Source organism: Corvus kubaryi, unplaced genomic scaffold (assembly GCF_017639235.1).
Source record: "Corvus kubaryi isolate FWS band 111438036 unplaced genomic scaffold, C.kubaryi_AGA036_p1.0 split1-65, whole genome shotgun sequence".
NCBI lineage: Eukaryota > Metazoa > Chordata > Aves > Passeriformes > Corvidae > Corvus > Corvus kubaryi.
In genome coordinates, this window is record NW_024582080.1 from 6,347,500 (window position 1) to 6,369,671 (window position 22,172).

Genomic DNA, 22,172 nt, shown 5'->3' on the forward strand with positions numbered 1-22,172 from the left:
ACCCAGGAAAGCAAAAGTTATAACCTTATTCTGACCAGTTCATACTCAGAGGAAGAAAAGCAAATGTAAACTTTACTTTATACCATGAATTAGGTGAATTCATCTCCCTTAGACTTTTGAAAAGCACTGGGTGGCACTTGGACTGTCCAGAGACATTGTACCTCACAAAAGCTTTCACAAACTGATGACACAAAAAGTTACAGTTACTTCCATAGCCTTTGTTTCTGTGTTCAGGAACTACACATAATGCTTCATACTGAACTGCCAAGTAACAAAACCAACAAAATTATCAGAGAAAATATCACACCTAATGGCAAGCTGCCTAGCATCTCTGCACATTTTCCCCAAGAAAAGTCTTTGAAATTTTACATAGGTAGATGCAGAGAAAAAAAAAAAATCCCTAAATGTAATTACAAGTTTCCATGAAGCTTCTTCTGCTCATTTCTCATAACTGACAACAATTCAATTCTTTTTTGTTAAGAACAAAACCTAACATATGTGGTGACAAAGATTTCCTAGAGATCTGATTGCCTTCATTGGAATGTACATCTAAGTAACAAAGCAGTACTAACAGAAGCGAACAGTCAAACTCAACGTGGCCCAAAGACTACATACAGAAAGTTTTGATGTAAATTTTTTTCAGGACTTCCTCACAAGCAGTATGTTTGTACTTACTGGGAGTAAGTGTTAGGTTTTTGGTTGGTTGGTTTTTTCCTTGTAGTAGTTTTTTATCTGTTCCCTTTCTTCCTAAGACTTTCAGAATGAAGGTTTTTGACATTGAATTGAGCTACAATGTGGATATACTGGGATGTCTCAGAGAGAACCAAAGGCTGCTTTGGCAGAAGTTGTGGACAACCAACTTCTCAAGAGTGACTTAACAAGTGATCACATTTTAGCTGAATCTAATACTCTTTAAAAGAGCTACAGACATCTGTCCCCAGCACAGGAAGGACATCAGCCAGCAAGTCCAGAGGAGTGCCACAAAGTTGATTAGAGGTATGGAACACCTCTCCTATGAGGAAAGGCTGAGAAAATTGGGATTGTTCAGCCTGAAGGAGAGAAGGCTTTGGGGTGACCTAATTGTGACCTTCCAGTACCTGAAGGGAGCCTACAAGAAAGATGAGGGGACTTTTCACAAGAGCATACAGTGACAGGACAAGAGGGATTGGCTTCAAACTGAAATAGGTTTAGATTAGATATTGGGGGAAAGTTCTTTACTCTGAGGGTAGTGAGACACTGGAAAAGGCTGCCCACAGAGTTTGTGGATGCCCCATCCCTGGAAGTGTTTAAGGACAGGTTGAGTGCAGTTCTGAGAAACCTGGTCTAGTGGAAAGTTCCCTGTCCATGGCAGGGCAGTTGGAACTATACAATCATTAAGGTCCTTCCCAACTCAGGCCATTCTGTTGCATGAAAATGTAGTTTAGGTGACTACAATGGAAGCAATTAAGACAATAACATTTTTGACTGCTAACTTCATGCCTTTATTTGTCCATTGTGCCAGTTTATATATAGGTCTTTATTTCTTGCATAAAAAGCATGCAAGTGAAGCATCTCATTTCAGCAGCAGAAACATCCACCAGGATTCCTAATTAAGTCAGAGAAAAAGTACACACAGGTAGTTGTGTGTTGTCTGAAATCAATCTTTAAAGAACAGGGTCTAAACTAGAAAACCCCAGATGGGGTCCTGATCCCTGGTTACGGTACTCCCATATAAATGGTGACAGACACAGGATGATTAGTACAAACATCCCCATCTGTTCCCAATGATGTATGGCACTTTTTTATTATTATTTCTTGAAGCATATTAATACCAAAGTTGTTGTGAGCTGAAAAAATAGAACTGAAGATCAGGCAGTATTAAACAAGCTGAATGCTGCAGAATGTTTCTCCAGTGCTTGGAGTGGGATGCAAAAGAGTAAATTCCACAGATAGGGACAAAGTAATAGAGATTTTAATCCTCAGAAGCTACTTCAAGGACTTCTTCATATTTTAGAAAAGACTGAACAGCAGTATACACTGAGACAGACAGTAATAACCTTTAAAAAGAATGGAAGTGTTAACATTTTGATTCTTAGAAGTGAAACTAAAATACTACTTGTATTTCATTGAATTCTTTCAAGTTGGGTTTGTTACACCAAATATTCGCATAATCAGCTTTTTTTATTGTGGAATTCTAAATGTTCCAAAGAGGTTTTGAAACAAACCACTAACTTCCTAAAATAACAAGGTTAATTTTCATTCATACAGTTCACTTTTGATATATTTTATTTTTACTTTACAGAACTATACTAAGTTCTGTTCTTAGTAACAGAACTAAGCAGATAAAAAACCCCTCAGCTTTTCTACAAGACTACATTCAACTGAAGACGCTACCAATGGAAAAGCAATAGGTATGTAATTTATATGTATGGACAGCCTTGACTTTTAGATGTTCAATCTCTGAGGGCAAGAAAAGATTCTTTTTTTTAAAGCATATATTTTACAATTCTTTAAAAGCCTTGATTCCTACCAGGATCTATCAGTGCTGTTCAGACAGTCCAGAGGGTCTACAAATCTGGAAAATTAACGCAACACTTCACCACTAAGGACTGACACACTAACACATCTTTTAAAAGTTTCCTCAGTTTTCCCTTACCACCTAGCTTCAGAATTGACTGAAAGCCTCCAATATTCTCTCAGTCTATCCAAAGATTATTTCAGGTTGCAGTATTGACATTTTGTGCTAAGAGTAAAAACACCATTACTTTAGATATCTGATAAAAGGAGAATGATACTGACAAGCAGTAAGATAATGTTCCACATATCAGAACTACTTTTTGATTCTAAAAAGGAACTTCTCTGAAGGCAGCAGGAAAGACATACCTTCCTTTTACTTGGCATAATATTTGGGGCAAGCAATATAAAGGGATAGGGATATTAGAGTGAAATTGATAGGGAAAAATAATGAGTTGCAGTATCACATTTTCCTTCCATCTCCAGTTTTGCATGCTTTTACTGTTCAGCTTCATATTTTCTTATTTGTTGCACCATGAAAATTCTCCTTGTGCAACAAGTAATCTTTATCACCTCTCCCAACTCAGGTTTAAAGAAAAAAAAAACACATTACCTCCAAACACCTTTAAATGAAAATCCTTTACTAAACCAGAAGACTCATACCCATACATACACATACCCATAGAGCCCCTTACTCCTCTGTATGACTGTAAATTGAGTGACTGAAAAAAGAAAGAGAGGAAAAAGGCTTAACCTGAAAGCCTGGTAGAAAGCAACATATCCTAAAAGAAAATGCATCTCTCTCAATCTACAGGAGGTAACAGAACCTCCTGTTCTACAGATTAAAAAGGAAAATGCCTGAGGTTATGCCCATATTTCATTACTGTGCTTTTCCAAATGCTAGCAGTGACTGTTGGCTTTTATATGTTTAATTACAGCTTAATAACAACTTAGGGGACTTGCTCAATTTCAGTCCGTAAGTAAGCATGATAGATAAAGTCTAAATTCAATATTTATAAGAGGAAAAAGAAGTTGCATACAAGTGCTAAACATATGATTTTCCATTTTAATTTATTTAGTTGTTTCATCAAAAACTGAACTATAGCTTACCCAGTCTGCATACTAACTAGTAAAGAGGACGCAAGAAAGGCATAGGCACATACTACAGTACAGGATCTCTAAAAAAACCCCTAACAAAACACCACACCACACCCAGACACATCATACTCCCCACCTTACAGTAATTAAGTTCAACCTTGCTTCAGACATAGACACAAGATGTCATGCAAGTGCTGAAGTACTAAACTACTTTCTCCAGCAGCGCATGCTTTCAAACGCTGTGATGAACATGATACACACACCTCTGCTAAACTACCTTACCTGATGGCCTGCCACTGTCAGTCTCCTTTCAGGTGTTCTGAGCATGGCATACATTCAGTTGTTTCACTTCTTTTTGAGGTATTACTTTACACAGTATAATATTTAGCATATCTGTAGTACATACAAGACATTTCGAGCAAAATTTCTACCACCTGAAAACGGAACAACTCCACTAGTTTGGAGGGAGAAAACCTTAAAGAACGCACGTCGTCTTACCCCCTTCCCAAAACGTGATTTGACATTCGTTTTCAACTATAAAGCCACTCAAATTTTCAATGCTCCTTCTATTCCATCCCCAGTGAAGAGAAATCAATTCCAGCCAAAGCACCTACCCGGCAAGCACAAAACAAAGACCAACACGAGAACGCTTCAGCAGTTGTGGTAAACGGGAAAACATAACGCCTAACTAAATAATCACAGCTCTCAGAAAGCAACCGCGCAGCAAGCAAGCATAAAAGTCAGAATAAGGCTGGCAAGACAAAATCCACCTCTGTAGGAGCTGGTCTGCTACAGTTTAGTTTTCCAGGACTGCTCACCGTCATTAATTGTTGATTTGTTTTGAAGAACAGATAGTGATTTATTTGCAGCGGGATGAAGTTACGGACCTAAATTCCTGACCGGAGGCTCTCAACGTAAACAATACATAACCTATAAATTAACCATTCTCCATCTGGCAATTCAGATGTAAAATTAATAGTTTTTCATCTACCAGGCGGCAGCAACCGCCGCCCCCCCCCCCGTCCTCCCTTCTCGAGCGCTTTCTAACAGAGCCTGATGCAAAGTGGGAGGGAAAAAGAGGAGGAAAGGAAAGGGGGGACAAAAAAAAAAAAGCTAAGGCAGCATGAAAGAACTGGGCTCGCACACAAGTAGGGACCCACCACACCGCGGTCCTCAGCAGCTCTTCCCGCTCAGGAGCACTGCGAAGCGCGGCGCGGAGAAACCGAACCGGGCGGGGAGGGGACCGGGATGTCCCCGCGCTCAGCCCGGGCAGCAGCCGCGCGGGGCGGCGGGAGCCCCGTGCTGCCCCGCGGAGCGGGGACCAGGCCGGCTGCCTGGGGCAGGCAGGGAGGGAGGGGACGCCCGGGGCAGGGAGGAAAGGGACACCCGGGGCAGGGAGGAAAGGGACACCCGGGGCAGGGAGGAAAGGGACACCCGGGGAACCGCGATCACTCACTCACGCACCGCCACGGGCGAGCAGCCTCCCCGCCCCCCCCCTCCACTTCGCGCCGCGAGGAGAGCCACCAGCGCTGGGCGCGACACCGCCCGCCGGGCCACCAGGGCGAGGGAGTGACCCCCGGGCCCCCGCGCACCCCAGCCAAGGTCACCCCATCGCCCAGGCTGCCGGGCGGGAGAGGGGAAAAATTTCGTATTTGACGGCGGCCACGGGAAAGGGGGGAGGGGAGCAGCCCCGCCGAGGGGCGAGGGGGATGGGAAGGGGGAGCTCCACCACGGGCCAAGGGGAGCTCTGCCCTCCCGCTCCCTCCTCCACTCCCCTCCTCCTCCAGCGCTGGCCGCGGAGCTCGGTCCGGGCGGGCGCCCCCCACGCCCCCGGGAAGGGAAAATGGAGTGGGGACGGGGTGGGGGTACCCGCGGCCGAGGTGCCGCGCTCCTTACCCGCCGCAGCTGCCTCCCCTCGCTGGTCGCAGGCGGGTCCGCTCCGCGCTGCCGCCGCTCCGGGCTCGGAGAGGCGCTGCCGCCGCCGCCGCCGCAGCCAATCGCCGCCAGCCCCCTCCCCTTCCGCAGCTCGCCCCGGTCCCCCCGCCGGCTTCAAAATGGCGCCAACTCGTCTCCGGCTGCTCCAATGGAACCGCCGAGGGGAGCGAGCGCAGCCAGCGCGGGGCAGCAGCGCCCCCTGCCGGCCCGCGCGGGCAGCACCCACAGCCCGCGGCCCGGCCCGAGAGGGGATGAGGGTGGGCCCCGGCCGGCTCTCGCTGGTGTGCGCTGTGGGCGACTGAGGCAAGCACTGCCCCAAAACAACGAATTATTAAAGGATTGTTGTAAAAAAATAAGGAATAAAGTCGCTTAACTGCGGAGAAAGAGCAGAAAAAGTAGCATAAGTCACAAATTGAGCCCTTTGCTCTTGCTTCAGCGAGTGCAAGAGTTTGAGGGGCGCCCTTACAGGAAAACGCAAACAGAAAAACGATGTGGTTTCTTCTCGCTGCTATAGATAAATGCTGCATTTATTATAGAATCATAGAATAAGCTGAGTTGGAAGGGACCCATGAGGATCATCGAGTCCAACTCCTGGCCCTGTACGGGACACCCCAAGAATCACACCGTGTGATTGGAGCAGTGTCCAAACTCTTCTTGAACTCTGTCAGGCTGGTGCTGTGACCACTTCCCTGGGGAGCCTGTTCCAGTGCCCAATCACCCTCTGGGAGAAGAACTTTCTCCTGACACATCAGGACAGCATGTAAGTGTTTAGAGGATTATGGTTTAAAAAACACAAATCACATTCAACAACTTTGTCTAGTGTGAGAAACACACTTCAACAGACTGTGAGCAAAGTCATTGTAACTAGTAGTTTAAATCTTTGAGAAAGTCTCCTCAAGCTTTCTGAACTTGCTAATACATTGTAACCAGCAGTGTTAAACTACCTCATTGTCTTATACAGACTACACTAGCGCTACTAGAACACAGTAACATAAAAATCACTTTTCAGGCCCCGAAACTCCCCTTGTTTGAAATTTTTTAGTGACTTTTATTTGCTCCACTCCTTCTGCGGGGGAAAGAAAAAAAAAAAAGTAGAGACATAAAAGAGCGGAAGATTTGTCTGACGATCATATATTGGGAAGGATCCTGGACTTGGAGTCAAGATAAAATTTTCTGATGCAGGTTGAACAATTTCCCCTCAATTCCCTCACTGCTGTCTGTCTGGGCTCACCGAGTATAAAGCCTTGGGTTAGGGAACACATCCTTTTCTAGTGGAGCACTTGCACATGTGTGCAGGGATACTTACAAACCAGCAGAAAACTGAGAAACACTATTTGAACTCTCTTAACACAGCTATTGAAATTGCAAAACCCAGCGTATTACCGTGAAAGTAACCAGTGCGCTGATACACTCCGTATGCAAACACTTTGCTCCGTTTTTCTGATGGAGCAGGTCACAGCAGCACCACTTCCAGCGCCTGCTCGGGACGCCAGGAGCGGCAGCCGCCCCTCGGAGCAGGACAGGGCGCTGAATAACGGGATCGCCGGGCACGCTCCACCCTCGCTTCCCGCCTGCACCGAGACCCTCCACGATTTTGGGAATCCGGGTTTTAGAGGTGACTTCACTCGTCCTTCTCCCAGCCCGTCTCGGTTTCGCAGTAGCGTGCGCGGCCCTCCGGAGGGAGCCCGTCCGCTACCGCTGCTCGCTCACCGCCTTGGACAGTGTCAGGAATCAACGCTCTGCCTATGGGAGAGGGTAACACGCACCCACTCCCTTTTCCATGCTGTCCCGCCAGGAAAGAACTGCACAGTGCAAGCTGTGCCAGCCGTGGCTGTGACCCGAGGGCAGGCTCAGCCTTCCCCACGAGAAATGTTGTATCTCACATGGAACTGGTGACTGCAAGCAGCCTTGCAAAATTTAGGGAATTTGCCATCCCCTGGAAGCGCAGGCAAGTTGAGTTACTTACAGAAACTGTATACTTGAGAAAGATTAAAAATATTTGTTCAGATTAAATATTTTGCTTGCAATAGGAAATACAGGGAATGTCAGTGCCACAGAACGTCAAAGACCAGAACTTTTACAGAGAATCATAGAATCATTTAGGGTTGAAGAAGACCGTTAAGCTCCCTGAGTCCAACCATTAACTCAGCACTGCTAAGTCCACCATTAAACCATGCCCCCAAGTGCCACAATACATGTCTTCTAAATACCTCTAGGGATGGTGATTCCACCACTTCCCTGGACAGCCTGTTCCGGTGCTTGACCACCCTTTCAGTGAAGAAATTTTTCCTAACATCCTAAACTTCCACAGGCACAACTTGAGGCCATTTCTTCTTGTCCTGCCACTTGCTACTTGGAAGAAGACAGTGATGCCCTCCTTACTAAAACTTCCTTTCAGGTAGTTCTAGAGAGCAATAAGACGCCCCCAGCCTCCTTTTCCCCAGACTAAACAACCCCAGCTCCCCCAGCCACTCCTCGTAAGACTTGTGCTCCAAACTGGGTGTGCTGAAGACACTTTTCACATCTCAGTGTTTGAGTGACAATGACGAACACAGTCAAAGAACACCCTACACAGCAGCATTCTTCTCAGAGCTTTCTGTCTGTAAAAACATTGTGTGAAAACAGACGACTACAGTGACAAGGGCCTTTTAGTCCCTACTTTATCAGATTGACAATCTCTCCCCGGGATTATCTTTCTCAATTCATTCTTTAAATTTGTTGTGTCCTTGCAGACCAGAACTGTGCGTTGTACTCAAGATAGGAGTACACTGAGATTTCCCTCAGAGCAGCGAACTGCCTTCTGTCGCCTTACATCTCTATTGTCTGGTCAGGCCCAGCAGTCTAATTTCGGTTGCTCTTGCAGTTTCAGTCAAAGATCTCAGAGAGCTGACAACAGTAACTTCAAGATTTCAGGAATTTAGACTTCTGGGTTTGACAGGTAATTCTATCCTTTACCTTAACACTGATCTACTTCTCAAAGCCTGTCTTTTTACCCATCCATTTTTTGTGAGGCCTTCTGGAGTTCTTTACAATAGCACAGCATTTGATTACCTGAAAGAGATTAACATCATGTAAGTATCATTCCATGTGCACTCCCTCTTCTGTGTCATTGATGAAAATCAAAGATTGTTGCATAAAACAACATAAGCAAGCCCAAACATTTCTGGGAGAGAGATGTGATAACCTTTCTCCACCCTAGAAAGTAGCCAAAAGTACTCTGCTTCCATTCTTCAGCCACATTTCCAACTCAGCATAGGACATTTACTTCAATTCCATGGCTTTTTTTTTTTAACTTTTAGTAGGAAAGCTGCACAAATGCTCTCTGAATATACAACTATGTCACTGGTTTGTCCTTGTCCATGCACTTCCTGACTCACAAATCTGCTTGAAGTCTGTGGTTGTGTCACTGCCTCCCTTCACAGAAACTACGCTGGCCCTTTCCCAACACATTGTGTTTATCCATTAGCCCTGTGATCATACTCTTTTATGGTATTGGCCTTTCATTGTAAGTAGGAACAATTGTCAAGGTAATATTATCACCAGAAGATTCACTAAACTTTTTTACTGTGTCTCTTTCCTCCTTACAGCAATCCTGAGGCATTTGCATGTATGACTGTATGTTTTGTCTTCAAAGTCCCTCCATTTTTTTCACGCATGGACTTGAAGCAAGGAAGTATGTGAAGACATAAAAACTTCTAGGATACTGCAAAACTGAGTAGACAAACATCCTAAATTTAGCAGTGATATCTTTATCTAAATAAGAGCTCTAAGATATACCCCACAGGACTGAGCAGGCAGGGAACTCAGAAAGAAAGCTGACAGGTGAGAAGGGATATATAGACTTTCAAACTACCCCAGCATCCCACTGTGGGATGAAAAAAGGCTGGAAAAAAGCTGGGTCCTAGAATGACTTAATGCAGTAACCCTGAGCAATTCCTGTTGATTCACTACAGTGAAATATTAATATTGCCCAACAAAATCTTATCATTCCAGGCAGAACAAGGGAAGTAATAGAATGGAGGGAGCAAAACCGTTTTTGTTTCAGTTTGTTTGGAGTTTTTTCCACCAAGGAGAAGAAAATTTTTTGGCTTAGCCATAATATAAAACTCTGTCTTGGATAGCAAGCTCAGTCAGGCTCATAGGAGGGTGAACTAACACAAGGAAGAGGGGAGGGACTACACAGCAGAGACCAAGAACACCTGCTTTTGATAGCAGTAAGTTGAGAATTTTTTATCAGCTTCTCTACCTATACACATTATATGGCTGAAGAGCACATTTCTGAGTAAATCCCCCCATACAGTCATCGACAGTCGGATGAAGGGGCAACACAAGCAACAAAGAGTTTGAATAGAAGCCAGTTGATGGGGGTTTATATGAATGAGAACTACAAGTTAAATTTCTAAATTACATGAGTTACCCAAAATCACTTAAATTAATTATAGAGTAGCTTTTGTTTCCTTCTATAAATGGCTTGGACAAAATCAAGACAGAAGAGTGAAAATTGAAAAAGTTTAAGAAATAGAGGGTGCATTTTCACCCCTTTTTCATGACACTTACCTAAATTACCTTTTTTAATATAGCATGTTTGTGAAAATGATATTTGTGTTTCCAGCAAAGATAAAAAGACCTTTCACTCCTGTTTGTTTCTCTTTTAATTGTGACTCTAAAACAATTGCATCAAAAGTATTTTCCTAGCAAAACAAATCATATTAAATATACGTTGTTTATATACTGAGTCCTTCACACTGGAAGGGGCTTTTGCCATGTAGAAGGGGGACTTTCTACTTGCAGGCGTAATGATTTGTCTCAGAGAAAGAAAAATGAGTTCATTTATTGGTGTTCCTCTTTAAATAGATGATACTATTATGAACATGAGTTAACTTTGCAACTAATTTTAGTATCTCATATGTCTCTTAAGTAATTTGCAAGGAAGCCACATGGAAACAGTGACTTTAGATGACTGGAATTTTTAGACTCTTACTGCCTGTATGTGTGCTGTTTCCAACACTGCCTTCTTGCAAACAAAAATTAAACAGCTGAATAAGACAGTGATGCTCAGACTCTACTAGCTTTAGTGTATGTGCAATATAAATTCTGAAATTTAAAAGTACCACTTTGATCTTGGAGCTAACAAGTCTGATTCTACCAGAAATACCTATTTGTGCCTGTCTTGTGGCTGCTTTCTAATAAGAAGACAAGAGTCACTAAGTACTATATGGTATTTCACAAAAACAAGCAAACCAAACCAAAGAAAAAACAAGAACAAAACTAGAGAGGATATGAGGATATGATGTTATTCTTCAGGGTGAGGACTCCAGAAAGCCTTTCACTCCACCTACTCATCTGCTTTCTTCATTAAATAGTTAATAGCTACAGTGGGACACCATTAAGATTAAATGACCTACTAAAGTAAGTCAGTCTATTAAAACAAGAAGCATTACCCCCTCCCAAAACGTCGTCATGAGTCAGCTGTAGATTATCTTTAACTTCTTCCTAAACAGGTCATTGCCTTTTTGAAGACATGCATTGGAAGAGAACAATAAAATGTTTCATGTTACAGTAGCCACAGAAGCAAAAACATCATTTCGTATTTTAATGTCCAAAAACAGAATCTGTCTCTTCACTGCAGTCAGGAAGTGATGGTGCGTATTTTGCTACCAACCAGTGAATCCTTTATGCCTTAATCAAACCATCTTGCCATCTGATAGCAAAAGGTTAGAGAGCATTTATACACAAACATTTACATCTTCTAATACAAGTTTGTCGTTGCAGGTTTTTTGTTGTTTTTTTTATAGGTTTTTCCATTCTAGTATGACTTAACAGCTGCTTTGCTGCTGAATGTCATGGAATCTTCTTGCTGACCATATTTGCAGAATGTATTCCTACAACTTAGTGCTGATATAACCTATGGCAGCCAGCATCTAAAAAATCACAGTAGTAAGGGGAAAAATTTATTCTTCCCTTGGTGCCTTGCAGACAGGTATGACAGTAGTGAATACAGTAGTGAATTAGTATTTGGGGAGTCTGTACCAGCAGTCTTTCTTTCCCTGGTGATCAGCTCAGTTTGTCAGTGAATTAAATTAGTTTCTCCTCTGAGTTACCTTAAATCAGTTACCTGATTTAAGTGCTCTCCATCCTTAATTGAGAGGTAGGATAGGAGGTGGGAGAGGACAGTACATAACTTGAATACTCTTAAGCAATGCCATTAGCATCACAAAATGGTAAAAAATTAAGAAATTTCTACTGTAAGTTGTAGTTGTAAAGTGAGCATCTCATTTGTTCAGCTTCAAGAAATCAAACAAAAGTAATTTCAGGTAAAAGCTGAGTGGCTAAAATGAACAAGAATTTGACAAAACAGAGGGGATGTCAATTTGCAATAATTAAGCATGTTGCACTAAACTTTTGTAGTATTTTGTCATCTTCTTTCCTCTTGCTTAAACATTAGTATATTAAGAATTAAATACTTGAACATATTGTGCTCCATAAAATGCTGGGTATTTTTTAGTTGCTCTATCTGGTGCTTTCTTTCTTCTACTCACACTCTTTGCTTTTACCATTCCACTGTCTTTAACATCCCATGGAATTTCAGTCTACTGAAGGCATTACACTCTGTCTCCTTCATTTTAATGGAAATGGGAGAAGCTATTTAGAGAGTCCTGCAGACTAAGCAGTGACTGGACCTTCACCTTGAGTGTCAGCTTCCTAGAAACTCCCCACTCTCTACTTTGAAAGACATGAATTGTTCAGAATCCTGTTTCCTTGGCTGGCTTTCACAACCCATAAGCTCAGCTTTGTTGTGGGCCCACAGTTGTTATACTTTATAAAGCGCTCTGTATTAGAAGTTAAATCTCACCATTCTTTTAGTTCTGTTTTGCTGTAGTACTTGAGACCTAAATCACAGAAGAGGTGCCTTACTTTCAAGAAAAATCTATGTATCATGCAGATTTCAGAGAAAACATTAAATGAAAGGTTTCAAGAACCTCCAAAATAAACTAACTAGGTGTTACTTTTATTTTTTCCCCACTATTTTTATCTCCAAAAGGATTCATCCAGTACCCGGGAATGAAATGACAATATTTAAATTACAAACTAATTATATCGTAGTCAAAAGAAATATTAATCTAGCCATTGCTTAAATGTCACTTGCTACAATCTGTTGAATATATAAAAAATATTCCCATCTCACATAACCCACAGGCTACCTGGAATTATTTTTTTTATTTGTAAAAATATATAACTTTACCAAAACTCTAATTCTTAAGTTAATTTTCAAGTTGAAGTATGCAAATAAAAACCTCCATATTATCTGTGGAAATTAAAAAGTAGAAAACTCCTACTGGATTTTTACCACTGAAACTTTCATGTGACACTTACATACCAGAATTCCTCTTTGCCATATAAAACCTTCAGAAAAACAATTTGGCAAGCAACATTCCTGGTTTGTTGAGTAAACCAGTCCTCTTAAAGTTCACCAGAATTTCTCCCTAGAGATAGTTCGATTTAAATTCAAAGAATTATGCAACAGTATTTCTTAAATCATCTTGAAGCCTCACTTTTCCAAACAAGATCTAGTAGAGTGACAAGACAAACTATGACCCAAGGCCCTTTAGAAAGAGGCACAATTAAATCTAAGTCTGTAACTAGTTCTCTTGAACTCAAATATACACTATATTTAAGTGTTATTAGAAGAACAATGTTATGAGAAGAAGAGCACTCTGCTATGTCAAGTCTGATAATGAGAACACAAGACCTAAATGATTGAGCTATCATTCCACACTAACCCTTAAATGTAAAAGCCAATCTCAAGTAGTGCCCATTGGATAATTTCACTCCCCCCACTCCCCTTTTAATAACAGATGGAGTCTCATCATTCTGTCTATCTTAAATTGCCTGATCTTTTCTATTAAAAGCCGTATCACAGGAATTTATTGTTGCACTAACAATATTTAAATTTTTGTGTAAATATTTTTCATGCCAGCTACCTTCTTTATGCTGAATTATTTTGGAAAGTTTTATCTAAAATGTTTCTGGAAGCAAATTTAATGGAAACCTTTCCATACACAAAAGAATAGCATGATGTTTTTATTAAAAATACCCAGTTCACAAACAAGAAGAAAAGCCACCAGCTGAGAGGAGGCAGGACAGCAATTAGTCATCACCATGGACAGGAAAGAGTAGCAGAAGCACTTTCTCTGGCAGTAATTTCATTTTGGTGTGGTTTAGTTATAATTTGAAATTGCACCTTAAAGTTTTTTTTCCTACAGAACCTGAAATTGGGCCCATGCAGAAGAAAGCAGTGTGTTAGTGCAACTACTTAGTTTGGTACAAGTATCAGAGGTCTCTGCGTTCCATCTAAAGCATCAACCATACCAGTGAACCGTAAAGGAATCAGGATGATCCTCCAAAGTGGTCAGTTGCCATCTTCCCTTTTTAACTTAGGAAATCAAATGCAAAAACTACTCTGAGAAAATGCTCCATTTGCAAGTTCAAACACTCAAGTTACATAACATCCGAACTAATTTTTTTTCAAAGAACATTACTCACTTCCTGTATGCGTATAAATTGATGTGATCTGTAAGGTTCAAATCAACTTAAACTTACAGGACTCTTGGAAAACTGAATGAAAATCTGATGCATAAGGTGGAAAATTTCCCTTTCACTCTTCTCTTAGATCAGTTAAAGCCAACATTTCATCAACTAATATGAAGGTGAAGGTGATATAATAAATGGCTAGTAACACAGGAATAGATAATATTTCGTAACTTGTTACCTGTGCAAAAACATTACCTCACTCTTAGATTTTTACCTCTGTGAGACACTTCCACCATAATCACTGATGCATGTTACAGGAAGAGAGGTCTGGGTGACACCTAGTAGCAGTACATGGTAGCATTCTGAGTAACTTTATAAACATATGTAAAAATGAAATTATAAAATTCAGAGTCCCCTGAAAACAAAGCAAAAACCATGATCTGTTAATGCTTCTTTGTAAATTTTTTCACTGTAGCAGTGTTCCATCTCTTGGACACTGCTTTTTCCTACCCTATCAGCTTTTCCTGACAATGTTTCTAATGGAACTTCTTTTATCATCTAGTGCAAGACAAGGAATATGGGGGAATTATTTGTAGGTCTGGCTCAAGCAAGAGACTTCCCATGTGATACATAATCCCCACATAGGAGCTGTAGCAGCTGTAACAAGATCATCAGGGAAAGTGTAATTTATTATACTCAATGAGGTTGAAAAAATGACATTAGGGTACTGCCAGTCATAACATGTGGCTTATTTAATTAGATACAAGTAATGGGAGAACTCCCCAAATTAAATACATCTGAGACAATTACTACATACACAACATGAAGCGCTTGAGAGCTCTGATCTCCAGACATTACCTTCAAAATGTCCACATGCAGCACATTTACTCTCTCTAAATGGTTAACTTGGGTGTTTGATGACTTAGCTTGTGTAGGGGAGCACATAATTACTATTTCAGATGGAAAATAGTTTTTTCCTTAGGATTAAATATTACTATTAGAAAAGAATTGTCCAATAAGTTGAGAGTCTCAGTTGCAAAATATTTTCTAAGATTAAAATTAAGCACTAGCCTCATTATCTTTAGAAAATCTCATGGAAAAGGCTACAAGAACAAAGCAATATAGCCCCTTTTATTTGCAAAATACTCGTGTTAGAAGTATTCCAACAACTTTCAATTATGTTCTCCTTTCTATATCCTGTGTCACTAAATTTTTCTTGGTATCAAAGGTCAGTTCCTTATCTTTTCTATTTCTCTCCCTGAAAGAACTCCTTACAACAGCAATGACCAGTTCCTTCTGAATTTTTATTTACTTCAAAACAGCTTTAGAATTTGTCTCTTTGACAGTGGATTCCACAAAATGGTACAAAATGCATGTCCCAAAGCTATAGCCAGGCCATGTCTAAATACAGGACTTTTCCCATCTACCAGGAGAATTCACCCAATTTTTTCCACTCTGAAATGGAGTGACACAGTTGTGCTACCTTTATTCCTTGGAAGCTGCCCACACGTTTCCCAGCTCTGGCTGCAATGCTGGCAATGTCTTCTTAACTAGCGCAGCGCCATTATAAAAAGAAATCAATATGGGAAAATATTTGTTGCTACAATTGCAGCATTCCCACAACACACATCTCAGTGGCTTTTAAATTGGAAGAGCACTAATCTTAACAAAGCATGGCAAACTGGGATTCACTTTAACAGCTCACTTCTGATCTAGATTAAAAAAGACACATCCATACCTTTCAACAACACAAGGCCATCACCTGGCACAGGAAAGGAGATTATGCTTTGGTTGCAGAGGTAGCAGGAAGGAATGCCTGGCCAGTGGATTTGACCAGTTTTCTTTTTACCATTTATAGCAAATAAACTAATTTCAGTGACTTTATAAATCACATACTTAAAAACCTTCATAATACATTTGGGTGATGTGAAAGAATAAACGTTGCAGGTATTTAGAATGGGCACATCGCTTACTGGAGCTCTTGTGTGCAGTAATGAAATTTGGGGAATTACTGTTAGAAGACGGGGGCTCTTTTAGGAAAAATGTGGTTTGCCTTGCACAGCACCACAAGATTTGAAAAAAAAAAAAGTAGCCACGTCATATTAAATTTTTACTTTATCCATGCAGGACGGAAGGTTGCAAATCCACGTGAAGCGCAACACACGTCTAAGAAACTTGGGCAGCTTTTACCCTAGGGACAAACCTCACCGGAACTTCGTTGTTGTTCCCCCACAAAAACCAGAACGCCACCTAACGCAAACCTCCCGACACGGTGAGAAGACAACCCCCGAAGGAGAGTAAAACACCCCAAACCCCACTGCCGGCGCCGGCCCCGGGCACTTCCCATCGGGCAGGGCGCGCGGCGCGGGCGGGAAGCTCCGCCCCTCCCGGTGCCACGCGCGAGGTGATAGGGCACAGGGAGGCGGCGCCATTTTGGGATCGAGGGGGTGGTTGCGCTGCTCCTCCCGCGGCCGGGAGCTGCTGTCTTGAGGTTCGTGTCCTTCCCCCCGTGTGGCTGCGGCGGCGGCTGCTCGGTCGGGCCGCGAAGGGAAGCCGCTTCTCCTCCGCCATCACCGCTGCTGCCACGGACCTGTGCCACCACGGGCGGGGAAGAGGCAGCGTGGGGATGGCGGTGTCAGCGTGCAGGAGCCGGCGGCTGCTGAGGTTCTGTGACGTGGGCGGCGGGCTGAGGAAAATGTTTATGTGTGTGGGAGAGGACTGGGCTTTGCACCGTGGGGAAGGGAGGGAGGGGGCGGCTGACACACCTCCCCGAGGCATGGGGTCGGCGGCTGTGCCTTCACCTCGGACACGCTGCTGCCGGCCCGGGGTGGGAGCAGAGCCTTCTTCCCGCGGCTCCAGGTGGGTCCTGGCGCCGTGTGGGGAGCGCTGGGCTATGCGCCTTGTGACCGCCCTACCCACAGTGCAAGGGAAGCCAGTCAGTTCCCCTGTCTGTAGGTTCTGCCATATAGGCCTTATTTTTCCATTTGGGAAAGGTATTGTACAGGCCGAGTTCAAGGCCTTAAGTTAGTTAGTTGATTGAACCTTCTGGATGTTTCACAGGTCAGGTAAAGTGGTAAATAAGTTTGGCATCCCATGTGCTGGCTCAGGTTCAATGCTTACAACCAGTTATTTACAGAAATTATATAGACCCGAGCTTGTCCCATTCGAGAGGTGCGAATGTCAGAAAGACTGCAGTTTCCTTGAGCATACTTGCTCTGTCCTCCCCAAGGATGCAGGTGGATATGGTTTTGCATGTAGCTTTACTCTCTCCAAGGTTAGCGAGGGAAAGTCTGTTAGAGATTAGCAAGAAAGGATGTTCGTATGTGAGACAGTTATGGAGCAGCATCCTTGTCATGGGATCTTGTCATGCAGCAAGTGTTCACATGTTTGCTCTTTTAATTCCACATCAGGAAATGGGGTCTGCTTAAACACCATCCCAGAAGAAGATGAGGATATAAAAGCTAATAAAGTAAATTTTTTCCCCCAATACTGTTTTTGAGTGGAGGCAGAATAGCATTTTTTTTTGTAGGTGGGGATAGACTCAATAATTGGTAGTAATGTCATACTTGCTTTCTAATGTTCAAAAATGAAGAACTAAGAAGATGGAGGTATGCACAAACCACATATATCTTGGGGGGAGGAGGAGAGAACATTGTACCAATTCTGAGGAAGAGAGAGAGTTGTATGGCCATGTTTCTTTGCCTTCTGACAGTAGTGCTTTCTTCCAGGTACTAAAGTCAAGTGCGGACAGTAAAATCTCCTTCGTTTAGACATTTTGAGGTTGAGAATGGCAGGTTTCTCTTCCTTTGGATGGTAGGTGAGAAAGTGCCTTTTCTTGTCAGTTTTGCAAGTAAACATGACGGGATAATGGTTACTTACAAATCTTCCCATAACACTACCTACAGGTCCTTTTCAGATAAAGAAAAAAATTATTTTCTCATCCAGGATGAAGAGCATGTGATGTTTTGTTAATTACTCCTAGAAAGTTGAAATGTTTCAGAAAACAGTAGAATAAACCCTCCAGTAAGAGAAACATGTTCTTTCTTGTTTGAAACTGCATTTTCTTGGAGGGGAAGAATTTGCTCTTTATTGTGTACTGTGTAGACTTCAAAATCCAAGAAATCCAGACTAATAGATGGATAATGGCATGTCACAGTGGTTAGTGCCATCTTGCTTTGTCTTTGCTCACGTCTGAACCTTTCTGGAACTTACTGGTTTAGTTCTTAGAATGCAATCTATTTGGGACAGGGATTTTTTTTCTTTTCTTTTTTTTTTTTTTTTATGTGTTTAATTTTAGAAGACATGCAAGCAAGTGATCTTGGTCCCTAACACAAAAGTCCAGAAGTCTTTAGTAGTTCCAAAACCAGAACCATAATAACAAATTGCAGCTTTGATTTTAAGTCTTACTTGACTAGTCCTAAATTACGAATGTCACCCAGCACCTGTTTGACTGGTGTTAAATGAGTTAGCTGAGTTTGGTTCATGTCACAGAAAACAATCTTCAGGGTTGAAGTATTTGCATTTTTGTTGCTCGTATTAGTAGTGTGTTGCTCATGATTTCAGGCATCAGTTTGGTGCATTGGAAATTAGCACATGCTTATCTTTAAAAGTGGTTTCAAACACTTGGCAGAATAACACAGGTAGCAGAGAACAGTAGTAACATAGGTCAGAGATCGTTGATGTAATTAAATTTTCAAATAGTCACTTTTTAAAAGCATGATTTGTAAATTTTTTAATGCATATCATAAAATGTGGCCGCTGGACTGATACAGCACTAATTTAGTTCTTTACTGAAGATGAGCAATAAAGAATGTAGCAGTCTTGTTTGAACCGTACTTGTGGTAGGTGATGTCTGTTTTTCTTCTGGGTGAGTACATTCTAGTTGTGGCCATGGAGGGTGTGATGTCATAGGCCTGAATAACTTCAGCTTTTTTTATACTTTATTTAAAAAATGTGCATGCTGATAACGTATTCTTTTTTGTTTCTAAGATGCTTCATGCTGAAAATACAGTAAGGCTCTTGGATCATCAGGATGAAATCAGAATTGAGCCATCTTCTAAAAGAATGAAGTCAACAGAAGGGGCTTGTGAGAAACTCCCTGATGTTGATAACAAAGGTACTCAGGAGAAGGTGGATGTTGAGAAAAAGTCAAATGGTTGTATACCTTTGTGTGCCTTAGATAAACAAGGGCAACATGAAATGCAGAACCAAGAGGAAATACTTACTGGTGTCTTGGGATCCTTGAATGAAGTTCTCCCTGAAAATAATCCAGTACTTTGTCAGCCAGTTGATTTAGAAACTGTGCAGAATGTCAATTCTCCGTTTGCGTCAATAAATGACTCTAAAGCTGAAGAAGAAAAAGGCCCTTTTATTACAAATAATGCTGGTGAAGATAATATTGAGAAAAGCAGTACATTATTCTCAGTAAATAGAAATGAATCAGATGAAGACTTTTTTACAAGCAAAGATTTCATAGGACCGATTTACAAGCCTGCCAAAAGTAACAAACAGGACAAATCTGGCAGTTGTAGTGGATGTAGGAACAATGAAGGAGATGAGAATGAATTATATGAAAGCAGATCTAAAAGAAAGGAGGCAAAGAAGATGCAGGCTGTTTCTGCTGCTGTACCAGAAATAGATGATGAACTGGACCAGTTCTATAAAGAAATTCACCAGCTGGAAAATGAAAATTTAGATGCTAATCTTCAGGAAAAAGAAACTGAAATTTCTCAGGAACAGCACTCTCCATTTAACTGTAGTCAAAGCTCAGAAGAGAATTCTCAACCTGTATTGTTGGGCAGTCCGCAGCCATTTTACGAGAATGGACAGTGTTTTTCGGGGGAACAGAACAGTCAGAAAACAAGCAAAGAGCAGCAGTCAGTTGTGGAGACAGGTGGCTGGAAAACTGAAAATACTTTTAATGGCCACATTGATGCTTGGAACTGCTCAGTGCCTGAATTCAGACCTGCTTGGCAGACTAGTGCATCTTTCAGAAAACCTCAGGGATCTCTTCCTCCTAGATTCAACCATCAATCCCATTTTCAGATACTTAATTCCCTACCACAAATCCAAAATACTCTCTCTTCTCAGAATGGGGGGCTTTCTTATGAAAATTATCATTGTTACCATGAAAATACTGATATCAACAGTCGTGATCCATTGCTTGATCAAAATACCAACTGTTCTGGTCATATGGACATCCATTCTACTCAGGTCTTCAGGAATGGAAGTAATGATCAGAATGGACTCCAAAGTAATGGTTTCTGTGAAACCAGAGAAGAATGTTGGAAGGGTTCAAAAGCTGACAGTAGAGAAGGAATGCACAGCTTTTCTTCATTGCAGTTATCGGAAGAAAGATTCAGTTGTTCACGGAAATTGCTTTTAATCTTAAGAGGCCTACCAGGTTCAGGGAAATCAACACTTTCTCGGTGAGTAAAGACTTAAAGCTTGAGAAGTTTATTCAAATAAAAACTTTTTAAGAATTTGAATATATCTGTAAGCACTTAGGAAACTTTTTAGTTCGTGAATTAGGTTATTAAAATGTAGTAGTTTAATATTTGCTGTCACTTGTACTTAGTGAGTGCAAGTGACAGTAAATATTAAAAATATTTACTTGGGGGTTTTGTCTCCTTCGGAGTTTTGATGAACAGGAGCTCCTCTGTGTTAAATTTAATATGTTGAGCATCCATTAAGTTGCGTCATCTTTTATTCTGAAATTTTCAAGTGTACTAGTATGTGATGGTCTGCTGCTTTTTTTTTTTAAATTCTTAAATTCCCTAATTTAAAAAAAATCCCATCAAATCTAACAATGTCAATTTGACTGAACCATAAGTACATTTTCATGCCCATGCAAAAGTTTTCAAAGGCCATTAGAAGAATGCTGCTACTCTGAAAATACTTGTTTTCAGTGTGTATTGATGAAACTGAGCATTGTCTCATTCCCTTTTTTCATAGTATGGTCTGTCAACTGCTTTTCTTTATTTGTGAAAAGCACACAAGGAAAGTATTATTTTTTCTTCAAAATATGCTTGCTGAAGTCTGACAAGGTTAAAAGAAGATACCATCTCCAACTTGGATTTTCACTTGGTGTTTTTGGCCTAGTTCAAAAAGCACAAAAAGTTGACAGAGCACAGACACTACCTGTATTAAGTGAAAATAAGTTTCTCTTGTGTATATAAAAAAAAGAAGTTACTAAGTCAGTACTTAACTGATTGAGTTTCATCCAGAAACTACATCACAGGTGGGATGTCTTCTGTAGTTGTCATCTGTTGGCTGCAAGGAGTCTGTGAAATAGATACAGTCATCATGTTCTTACTTGTTTTTTATATAAAGGAGTGGAGTTTTCCCTGATATTTAGGAGACAGTGATCTCCTTATCATAGCTAGAAATTTCTAATAGGTATTTTTCTTACATGTTTGAGTGATTTTTGCTATAATATTTTGTTGTTACTGATTGCTGTATTTTGCAAGCCTGCATTTTTGAAGCTGCATGTCCCCATGTGGTATTACTGCAGTAATTCCTTTAATATGTGAAAGCAACATAAAAAATTGGAAAAATAAGCCTGTGGAAAAAATGCTGCCTCATTCAGTTCAGGGACTGGATAATACTTAATGTGAAGATACCAAATATATTTGTTTTCCATGTTTGATGTGCTAAATTGTTTTTGAGTCTTTCTCCAAATATATGACTAATATTGTCTGAAAAAGTCTAAATATCTTCAGGTTTTTAAGAACACACATTTGTGCTTTTTTTCCTCTCATTTATGAGATCAGTTACTAATCTTAGTTAGCAGATGGGAAACTGGGCACTATGAGATCAAGGTCAAGAATAGTTACCAAAAGTGGGTGCAGAATTTGAACTGCATGGTACTTGTTTTTCAGTGTATTCAATTACGTGCAGTTTCATATATTTAATGCTTGGTTGCAGTTGTGTATCCCCATGAAATCGTCTCAGGGTCTTGGATATCTTTGGGAAAAAGCATCCCAGAATTAATGGGTGTCTATGAGGAAAATACATGTATTATTAGTTAAATCTTAATAAACATGTTTGAAACATGTTTTTCTATGTAGCATCATAGAATTCTGCAGTGTAGACTAGACAGCAATGATGTTACA

General features: G+C 41.1%; 2 protein-coding genes across 12 annotated transcripts in view; one reads left to right on the top strand and one right to left on the bottom strand.

Annotated features, from left to right (window-relative positions):
* Positions 1–5,582, bottom strand: part of PDS5B (PDS5 cohesin associated factor B) — a 101,267-nt gene extending 95,685 nt beyond the window's left edge. For 3 of the 4 annotated variants that reach the window (XM_042014082.1, XM_042014080.1, XM_042014081.1), the window contains exon 1: positions 5,488–5,582. The gene's annotated coding sequence lies outside the window, so the exon portion shown is untranslated. Of the gene's footprint in view, positions 1–5,485 lie in introns of all 4 variants that reach the window. The other variant, XM_042014079.1, reaches the window with a different exon arrangement.
* Positions 5,583–16,320: 10,738 nt separating this feature from the next.
* Positions 16,321–22,172, top strand: part of N4BP2L2 (NEDD4 binding protein 2 like 2) — a 41,900-nt gene continuing 36,048 nt past the window's right edge. For 4 of the 8 annotated variants that reach the window (XM_042014132.1, XM_042014138.1, XM_042014135.1 and 1 more), the window contains exons 1-3: positions 16,556–16,722; positions 17,787–17,871; positions 19,048–20,486. In XM_042014132.1, coding sequence (XP_041870066.1) covers positions 17,869–17,871; positions 19,048–20,486 — 1,442 coding nt within the window. In that variant the 5' untranslated portion in view covers positions 16,556–16,722; positions 17,787–17,868. Of the gene's footprint in view, positions 16,723–17,786; positions 17,876–19,047; positions 20,487–22,172 lie in introns of all 8 variants that reach the window. The other 4 variants (XM_042014133.1, XM_042014139.1, XM_042014134.1 and 1 more) reach the window with 4 other exon arrangements.